The 9,575-nt window shown below is 40.0% G+C and overlaps 1 protein-coding gene and 1 pseudogene across 1 annotated transcript; both read right to left on the bottom strand.

Annotated features, from left to right (window-relative positions):
• Positions 1–2,944: 2,944 nt before the first annotated feature.
• Positions 2,945–9,575, bottom strand: LOC148160293 (tripartite motif-containing protein 16-like protein). The gene is made up of 3 exons (XM_088004468.1): positions 9,198–9,575; position 7,756; positions 2,945–5,987 (listed from the first exon to the last, which is right to left on the bottom strand). Exons 1-3 carry the CDS (start codon positions 9,540–9,542, stop codon positions 4,864–4,866), a joined length of 1,470 nt encoding a protein of 489 aa, XP_087860594.1. The 5' UTR covers positions 9,543–9,575; the 3' UTR covers positions 2,945–4,863.
• LOC106930055 (tripartite motif-containing protein 16-like) lies at positions 7,262–9,058 on the bottom strand (annotated as a pseudogene).

Consider the following 9,575-nt stretch of genomic DNA (forward strand, 5'->3'; position numbering starts at 1 on the left):
TTGTAAAAATGTTTTTATAGATTTGACAGATTCATTTACACTGAGTATGAAACATAACTATTTCTCTCAGAAAACACAAATGTTGATTCTTTTCACAAGATAACTTATTGCTAGACTTTGCTGAACTACAAAAAAACTCAGAAATTTTGAGCTTAATCTCAGAAAATTTCTAAAACAAATACTTGGACATTTTTGAGTTTGAAAAGTAAAAAAAATAAACTTTTGAAGCTTGGAAATTTATTTTTTCTTGAAAACCTCTGGGATTAATCTCAAGCTTTGGGTTCTCCAGCAAATGTTCAACTTTTGAACATTTTTATTCTAGAATATTTCTGAGATTAATCTCATATTTCTGAGTATGTCGTCATACTCAACTGGTTCTCCAAAAGAGCAGGAAAAGCCTGTAAAAAATGTTATGTAATGCTATTTACTGGTATCTATCAAGATGGTGCATTTCTGGGTTTACTTACATCTTGTTCTTCCTTGTGGGAATTTTCTGTCATCGTGATTTTATATACCAATATCAAATCTAGCCAGCCTTAATTCAACAAAGGCTGGATTCAAATCTCCTTTTTTCAGATCAAACTGAATTTCCATTGTAAACATTTATGTTTTTCTTGAGATAAATTGATTGTTCTTTTGTGTTGATTCATTCCACAAGTTAATTCGTTTGATACGTGCATTTTTCCATCCAACATGCAGTCTATGATTTCTACTGGCCCCATATCTGAAGCCTTACATCAGTAGAAATGTCTGGATTAAAAGTGAAGTTTTGTATTCACTTTCCAATAACTGATCAACAGCAAGCCAAGAACTTCTCATCTCCTCCTCACCTGTCTAGATTTCCTTTCAAGTAAATATGAACTAATTAATTGATGTGTCTGGCAGATGGCTATCAGTCAAAGAACTAATTTGGCTCGACCGCCACCGCTGTTGTTGCTACTGCTGCTGGGGATTAGGTCAGATGACTTTAGATGAGATTAAACCCCCTGTAGAAACACAGATGAAGCAAGAAGATTACAGCAAATGAGGTAACTGAAATGACTATTGTTTTATTTTTGTAAACTAAACCATAATCTAAGCATCTGCATGAATGGACATAATGTTACTTTCTGAATGGTCTGTTATTTAAAGCCGTAATCCAGTGGGCCCCAATCAACAGAATAACCGTAATAACCGTGACAGAGATTTGCAGATATTCTTGGTTGAGTTAAATAAACAAGAGTTCAAGGACAACACAAACAGTCCCACCAGTGATTTTACTGACTGTTAACTGCTGTAAATATCCTAATAACTGTAAGTGTTTGAATTTGTTTTCTGGGGAATATCTCAAGTCACCTCTTAGTGTTTCCATTAACCGTAAAACATTATGGAAGGTAAGGGATGACAAAATTGAATAAATGAAAATATGTATAAATCTTCCACTAATTAATTAAATCTGTCATAAAATGATTAAAAACATCACTAATTAAATTTACCTCTAAATCATTAAAAAGACCTTAGTTTTGTATTTGGGCCCAAATAATTGTCATGTTAACAATTATTGCCGGACGATAAATTGTTATTGTGACAAGCACTAATATCGATGTTTTCAACAAATATTATGGTAATGGTATAATAAAGCAGTAACACATTCTCAAATATAAACAAACTAAATTCTAATTAACTTTTTACACTGGAACTGGAAGACATTTTAAATATCCAAAATAAATAAACTAAACAACAGGCTTGTTGAAACCAAAAGCTCAGACTAAAGACTTATGTCATCGGGTTTTTGGTAGAAAGAGGAAAAGAGAAAAACAATATATTATGCAAATGGAAATTATTGAACTTGTTTTAGGTTATCATGCGATTGATTTATTGCTTGTTGCGATAAACCTATGCAAGATTACCTTAAAGAGAGCTATTCTTGTTGATAAGCAACTTATGCTAGCTTGCGGTTGGTAGGACTATAAAATAACATTTTCCACGATGTTTACTGTATCTTTTCATTAACAATGGCGGTCGTTTAGCTGTAGCTGAGCTGTAATACCCCCCGCTGTTTACCCTCCTCCACCATGGGGCTCATCTTCTGACTGCTGACACAGCCATTACTCACCAGTTTAAAGCAGCTCTTTGGCCGTGCAGCTTAGCTAGCTCGTTAAGATTTTGGGGAGGGGGTGTGGTGTGTTAGATGGGCAGGAGTTCAAAGGGTCAGTCCAGTGGGCAGCTGGGATTACCAGCAACCCCACCATCTGCCTCCCAAAAGCTGTGGTAATCAGAGTGAGGGAATCAATCGCCTGAGTAAATATCAGAGACGTGTGGAGAACAGGCCTGTTTCTTATCAAAGGACACTGACGAAAGAAAACTTTTATCTTTAAGGCTTTTTTATGACTCGTACGGTAAAAATATATAGAGATAAGAGGTTCATTTGGGAACAAACATAAATACACCAGAAATCAAGTTCGAAAAACACTTAAAGTACAGTTAGGTTATAAACTGATACACCAGTTTTACAACATCTCATGACTGCTAATCTACTTGGACATGACCTTTCACCTACATTGATAGGAAATTATAGTGCCACAAACACAAATACTTCTCTTGAAAACAATTGTAACACGCTTCTTTAAGACACCAATTATATGAAGAAGTGTGATTTGTATCACTAAGCTCCACACACTAACATAATTTAATTATTTTTTAAATGTTATTGATCGTTGTTGAGACTTTCAATGAAAAAAACTGTTACATTCCCCAGTCTCTGAGGATATAATTCATTTTTATTCGGGTCAGATTGTTGCTCCTGTTGTCCCAGTAAACATTAGGTGTTTCATAATCTTTCGTTTTGTCTTATTTGAAGTGAAGATATTTGCACTAAAAACTAGATCAGAAATACTTGGTAAGATTTTGTATTTTTGGAGCAGGCATCAAGAAATATATCAAAGCACAATTATCTGAGCCCAAACAAGTTCAGATTTTTATTTGGAGAAATATTTCCATGTCATTCAATAATGAAAGAAAAAAATCACCAGTGATTTCCTTTATGACTCCTGGAACACAGAGAACTACATTTAAACCATAAAAACAAAGAACAGCAGAGCGGAGAAACATCAGAACTGTGAATCCTGATCAACAATTAGAGTGAAAATCTAGCTGGTTTTACAGAACTCTGCAGAACCTCCAGTCCACCCAACACGAACTCCAGCCAGTAGCGGTTCAGTGAATCTGGTCTGGACTCTGTGGAGGAGAGTCATGGTTTCAGAGACGCTGTAGAAGGACAGAATACCTGCTCTGTGGTCCAGGTACACTCCGACTCTGGAGGAAACTGGAGCTGCGATGGGGGTCCAGATGTTGTTGTGACAAAATCTAAAACTGTTTTGGGAACAAAATAATGCCCAAGATTTGTCATTAAATCCAAGTCCACATTCATTCCTCCATCCTGCTCTGCTGATATTCTTGTATGTGACTGCTATACGACCCTGAAACCCGCTCCTCTCCACCTCCCAGTAACAACGTCCAGTCAGACTCTCTTTACTCAGAACCTGAAGCCATCCAGTGAATCTGTCTAGATGGCTAGAATAGGACTAACGTTGATCCATCAGTGTCACCTTCCTGTTCCCCTCTGATAGTCCCAGCTCTGTGTGTGCTGTGCTTGGATCCAGTGTGATTTAACATGAATATTTTAAAAATCCAGCTCTGCTCTTTGGTTCTGGTTCTGACAGTAGAACAGTAGAGATGTTTGTCCATGAGTCTCTCAGGACGTCCTGTAGTTCATCTATAGGCTCTGACACAGCTGCTGTCACGTCTTCAAAGTGTCTCAGAGGACGGATGTTGATGCTGGATGATCCTCACTGAGTGCTGGCAGTGAGGGGAAGTTGAGGAGAAACTTGCTGTGATCCTCTGTGTGTGAGAGCTGCTCCAGCTCAGCGTCTTTCCTCTTCAGCTCAGTGATCTCCTGCTCCAGCTTCTCCTGAAGCTCTTTGACTCGACTCACTTCAGTCCTGCACCTGTAGGTAGCAGTAAAGTCCCTTTAAGTTGGCTGCCACCCGTCTTAAGAAGGGAAAAGAAAAAGAGGACGTACTTTCCCCAGCACTCAGGTCCATGTGACAGACATGGGACTGTGGCTCTGTGGGAAGAGTAGTTGTCTTGTGATTGCAAGGTTGTAGTTTCATTTCTAGTTTCCTTCTGCCATATGTACTCTGGACAGGACACTTAATCCCAAATTACCTAATGATTGGTATAAAAATGTTTGTGAATGTGTAAAGTGCTTTGAGTAGGCAAAAATGATTAAACAACTGTTATGTAAGTTCAGTCCATTTATCATCACAATTGACTGAATCGGAAGGAATTGCATAAATGTGATAGTTCAGTTTATTGCATATAGGTAACTTGATTTTTATACAATTCAAACAATATACCTTACGTGTTTGAAATAAATACACTTGTTATTGTTAATTTAATATAATTTAAGTATTTAATATAGTTCAAGTATTTAATAATATCAAATACTTAAACCTAAAGATTATGCCATTATAATAAATGGGCTTTATTACATTGATGAATATGAATCGTGTAAAGTTTATTTGATAGGTTTGCATTTAAATTATTTAAAAAAGGTAAATGGAAATTTGTCATATAATAAAAATTACATAAATCTTAAAAGTTAGTGTTTAATATTTCTGTGAGTATATTAATAAACTCAAATAAATTTAGATTTTTGTGTGGAGAAACATTTCTATCATATCAGATTGACCAAACATATCAGCAGTGATTTTCTTTCCTGGAACATAGGGAACTACATTTAAACCAGAAAAATAAAGAACAGAACAGCAGAGACATCGGAACAATAAATCCCGATCAACAATCAGAGAAAAGAGTGAAAATCTATCTGAGTTTACAGAACTCCACAGAGTCTCCAGGGTTACCAACCCAAACTCCAGCCAGTAGCGGTTCAGTGAATCTGGTCTGGACTCTGTGGAGGAGAGTCATGGTTTCAGAGACGCTGTAGAAGGACAGAATACCTGCTCTGTGGTCCAGGTACACTCCGACTCTGGAGGGAACTGGAGCTGAGATGGGGGTCCAGATGTCCTTGTGACCAAAGTGAAAACTGTTTTGGGAACACTCTAAAGCCCAAGACTTTTCATTATTTCCAAATCCACATTCATTCTTATCTCCTGCTCTGCTGATATTCTTGTATGCGACTGCTACATCAACTGCCCCACATCTCTCCACCTCCCAGTAACAACGTCCAGTCAGACTCTCTCTGCTCAGAACCTGACACCAATAAGTGAATCTGTCTGGGTTACTAGAATAAGACTGATCCAGATTTATTCCTGTCACCTTCCTGTTACCCTCTGATAGTAACAACTGTGTGTGTGCTGTGTTTGGATCCAGAGTGATTTCACATGAGTATTTTAAGAATCCAGCTCTGCTCTGTGGTTCTGGTCCTGGCAGTAAAACATCCACATCATTAAGTTTATGTAAGATGTTTGTCCATGAGTGTCTCAGGACGTCCTGTAGTTTATCTCTGAGCTTTGACACAGCTGCTGTCACGTCCTCAAAGTATCTCAGAGGACGGCCAATGATGCTGGATGAGTGTGTCGACTTACTGAGTGTTGGCAGTGAGGGGTAGTTGAGGAGAAACTTGCTGTGATCCTCTGTGTGTGAGAGCTGCTCCAGCTCAGCGTCTTTCCTCTTCAGCTCAGTGATCTCCTGCTCCAGCTTCTCCTGAACATCTATGATTCGACTCACTTCAGTTTCCTGCTGGGATCTGATCTGCTGCTTCACATCAGAGCTTCTTTTCTGGAGGAGACGGATCAGCTTGGTGAAGATCTCCTCACTGTCCTCCACTGTTTTATCAGCAGAGTGATTGATGGCCTCCACCTCCTGTTGAAGCAGCTTCACATCTTCCTCTCTGTCCTGGATTCTCTGCTGGATGTTTCCTCGTCTCTCATCCAGCTCTCTCTGCCTCTCAGTCTCTTCTGTTGCAGCTGAGACTGTGATGTGGCCTTTATGTTCATCCATGAAACAGGTGAGACAGATATACTTCCGATTATTGAAGCAGAACATTATCATCACTTCATCATGCTTAGAGCAGATGTTCTCCTGGAGGTTCTTGGACGGCTCCTCCAGCTTGTGTTTCTTTAATGGACCCACGTCATAATGAGGCTGAAGGTGTTTCTCACAGTAAGAGGCCAGACAGACTAAACAGGACTTGATGGCTTTCAGTTTTCTTCCAGTGCAGACATCACAGGCCACATCTTTATGTCCAGCATAGCAGTGGTCACCAGGAGCAGCTTGGAGCCAAATCAACTTCAGCTGCTCCACTAAAGCTGCTAGCATGATGTTTTTCTTTAGCACAGGCCTCGGTATGAACATCTGCCTGCATTGAGGGCAGCTGTATATTCTCATCCAATTCTCTCCATTCCAGTGGATCCAATTCTCTCCATCCCAGTGGGTTTCAATACAGTTCATGCAGTAGCTGTGTCCACAGGCAGTAGTCACCGGATCCTTCAGTAGATCCAGACAGATCAAACAGGAGACAGTTTCTTGGTCCAGCTGATTCTGCTCCATTTCTGCTCTCAGTCACAGTGAATGTTAGTTTCATTTTCTGAAAACATAAACCGGTTTGAGCTTTTATCTGTAAATCACGTGTCAGAGCAGAGAGGCTGCAGCCAATCAGCTTTCACCTTCAGCTGCTGTTGGATTCATCCAGCTTCAAGGCATGTTTAAGAGAAGGATATGAGTCTTCGGGAAAGTCTGGATGATGATTAACCAAATTAAAATACATCCAACAGCCCAGGTAGGTTGGGTTTAGCAAGATAGGAATTGTTCTTATAAGTGATAAGAGCACTTTATTAGTTCTTTTTATATAACTTTGTATGGCTGTGATTGCACCACACAGCAGTGAGCCCTACAAACACAAATACTGCTCTTGAAAAAATTTGTAACACACTTCTTTAGGACACCAATCATGTAAGTAAGTGTTATTTGTATCACTAAGCTGCGCACACTAACTGCATTTTATTGTATTTTTAACTTTATTGATAATTATTGATACTTTAGTGAAACAAACAAGAGAAAATATTAAAACTATCAACCCCAACAACATGGACAGTTTGTAGTTATGAGGGTCAACTCAGGTCAGGTTGTTTCTCCAGTCATACATATTAGACATGCATCTGATTTTCTCCAGATATAAGACCTTCTGAAGGAAATATTTCTGCAGTTTTGATGATGAAACTCACAATTTATTGTAACAATGAAGAGAACATTTTCCAAATTTCTCTGTAATCAAGTTGTTTTATTGAATAAAGTCAAAGAAACAGAACAGTTTAGTTTTGTGATCTAAATCCAAAGAATTGAGAATAAAAACACATCAGTTCTGAGTTGATGTTGGTTTAACTTTTCTTCTCTGTGTCACAATAAAGAGAACAGAATCAAGTTCAGTTCACTTCAATCCCAAATGATTTAAACAAGAGGAACTAGTGCTTTTCCCAACAATATTAAGGAATTATTGACTAAAAACAAGCTCCTATATCTTGCTTAAAGGACCAACAATACTTGGTAAGATTTAGTGTTTTTGCAGTGAACATCCAAATATACCAATGCAAATATTTAAAGCACAACTATTAGAGCACAAGAAAGTTAAGATTTTCTTATGGAGAAATGTTGCTGTGTAATAAAATAATGAAAGAAAATATCAGTAGTTATTTCTTTTATGGCTTCTGGAAAACAGAAATCTACATTTAAACCAGAAAAAGAGCAGGGATGGACCCTGATCAACAATTAGAGGGAAAATCTAGTTGGGTTTACAAAACTCCGCAGAACCTCCAATGCAAAAAACAGAAACTCCAGCCAGTAGCGGTTCAGTGAATCTGGTCTGGACTCTGTGGAGGAGAGTCATGGTTTCAGAGACGCTGTAGAAGGACAGAATACCTGCTCTGTGGTCCAGGTACACTCCGACTCTGGAGGGAACTGGAGCTGCGATGGGGGTCCAGATGTTGTGACAAAATCTGAAACTGTTTTGAGAACAATCTAATGCCCAAGATTTGTCATTACATCCAAATAAACATTTATTTCCACCTCCTGCTCGACTGATATTCTTGTATGTCACTGCTACATAAACCCGTGTCCCGGTCCTCTCCACTTCCCAGTAACAACGTCCAGTCAGACTCTCTCTACTCAGAACCTGCCAACATCCAGTGAATCTGTCTGGATGTGTAGGATAAGACTGACGTCGATTCATCAGTTTCACCTTCCTGTTCCCCTCTGATGGTACCAGTCGTGTGTTTGCTGTGTTTGGATCCAGAGTGATTTCACATGAATATTTTAAGAATCCAGAATCTCTTTGGTTCTGGTTCTGGCAGTAGAACATCAACGTCAGTGAGTCTCAGTGAGATGTTTGTCCATGAGTCTCTGAGGACGTCCTGTAGTTTATCTCTGAGCTCTGACACAGCTGGTGTCACGTCTTCAAAGTATCTCAGAGGACGGATGTTGATGCTGGATGAGTGTGTCGCTGTAATGTCCTCAAAGTACGGATGAAGGTTCTCTAAGCTGGAGGATATGGCAATCTCTCTGAGTGTTGGCAGTGAGGGGTAGTTGAGGAGAAACTTGCTGTGATCCTCTGTGTGTGAGAGCTGCTCCAGCTCAGCGTCTTTCCTCTTCAGCTCAGTGATCTCCTGCTCCAGCTTCTCCTGAACATCTATGATTCGACTCACTTCAGTTTCCTGCTGGGATCTGATCTGCTGCTTCACATCAGAGCTTCTTTTCTGGAGGAGACGGATCAGCTTGGTGAAGATCTCCTCACTGTCCTCCACTGTTTTATCAGCAGAGTGATTGATGGCCTCCACCTCCTGCTGAAGCAGCTTCACATCTTCCTCTCTGTCCTGGATTCTCTGCTGGATGTTTCCTCGTCTCTCCTCCAGCTTTCTCTGCCTTTTAGCCCTTTCTACTGCAGCAGAGACTGTGTCGTGGCCTTTATGTTCATCCATGGTGCATGAACCATGGATGAACATGGTTCATGGTGCATCTGATCAGAAGTGCACTGATCAGATGCACTTCTGATCAGTGCGGCAGAAGATCTCCAACAACTTATCATGCTTAGAGCAGATGTTCTCCTGGAGGTTCTTGGACCGCTCCACCAGCTTGTGTTTCTTAAAAGCAGCTGAATCATAATGAGGTTGAAGGTGTTTCTCACAGTAAGAGGCCAGACAGACTAAACAGGACTTGATGGCTTTCAGTTTTTTTCCAGTGCAGAAATCACAGGCCACATCTTTATGTCCAGCATAGCAGTGGTCAGCAGGAGCAGCTTGGAGTCCAGTCTTCTTCAGCTGCTCCACTAAAGCTGCTAGCATGGTGTTCTTCTTTAGCACAGGCCTCGGTATGAACCTCTCCCTGCACTGAGGGCAGCTGTGGATCCTCTTCTGATCCTCTTCATCCCAGTGCTTTTTAATACAGTTCATGCAGTAGCTGTGTCCACAGGCAGTAGTGACCGGATCCTTCAGTAGATCCAGACAGATCAAACAGGAGAAAGTCTCTCGGTCCAGCTGATTCTGCTCCATTTCTGCTCTCAGTCACAGTGACTGTGTGAGTTT

Source organism: Poecilia mexicana, unplaced genomic scaffold, assembly GCF_051168715.1.
Source record: "Poecilia mexicana isolate PSO_F unplaced genomic scaffold, ASM5116871v1 scaffold_3, whole genome shotgun sequence".
In the NCBI taxonomy this organism is placed as follows: domain Eukaryota; kingdom Metazoa; phylum Chordata; class Actinopteri; order Cyprinodontiformes; family Poeciliidae; genus Poecilia; species Poecilia mexicana.

Coding starts and splice junctions, on each gene's coding strand:
- LOC148160293 (XM_088004468.1), bottom strand. CDS start 9,542: ATGGAGCAGAATCAGCTGGACCGAGAGACTTTCTCCTGTTTGATCTGT.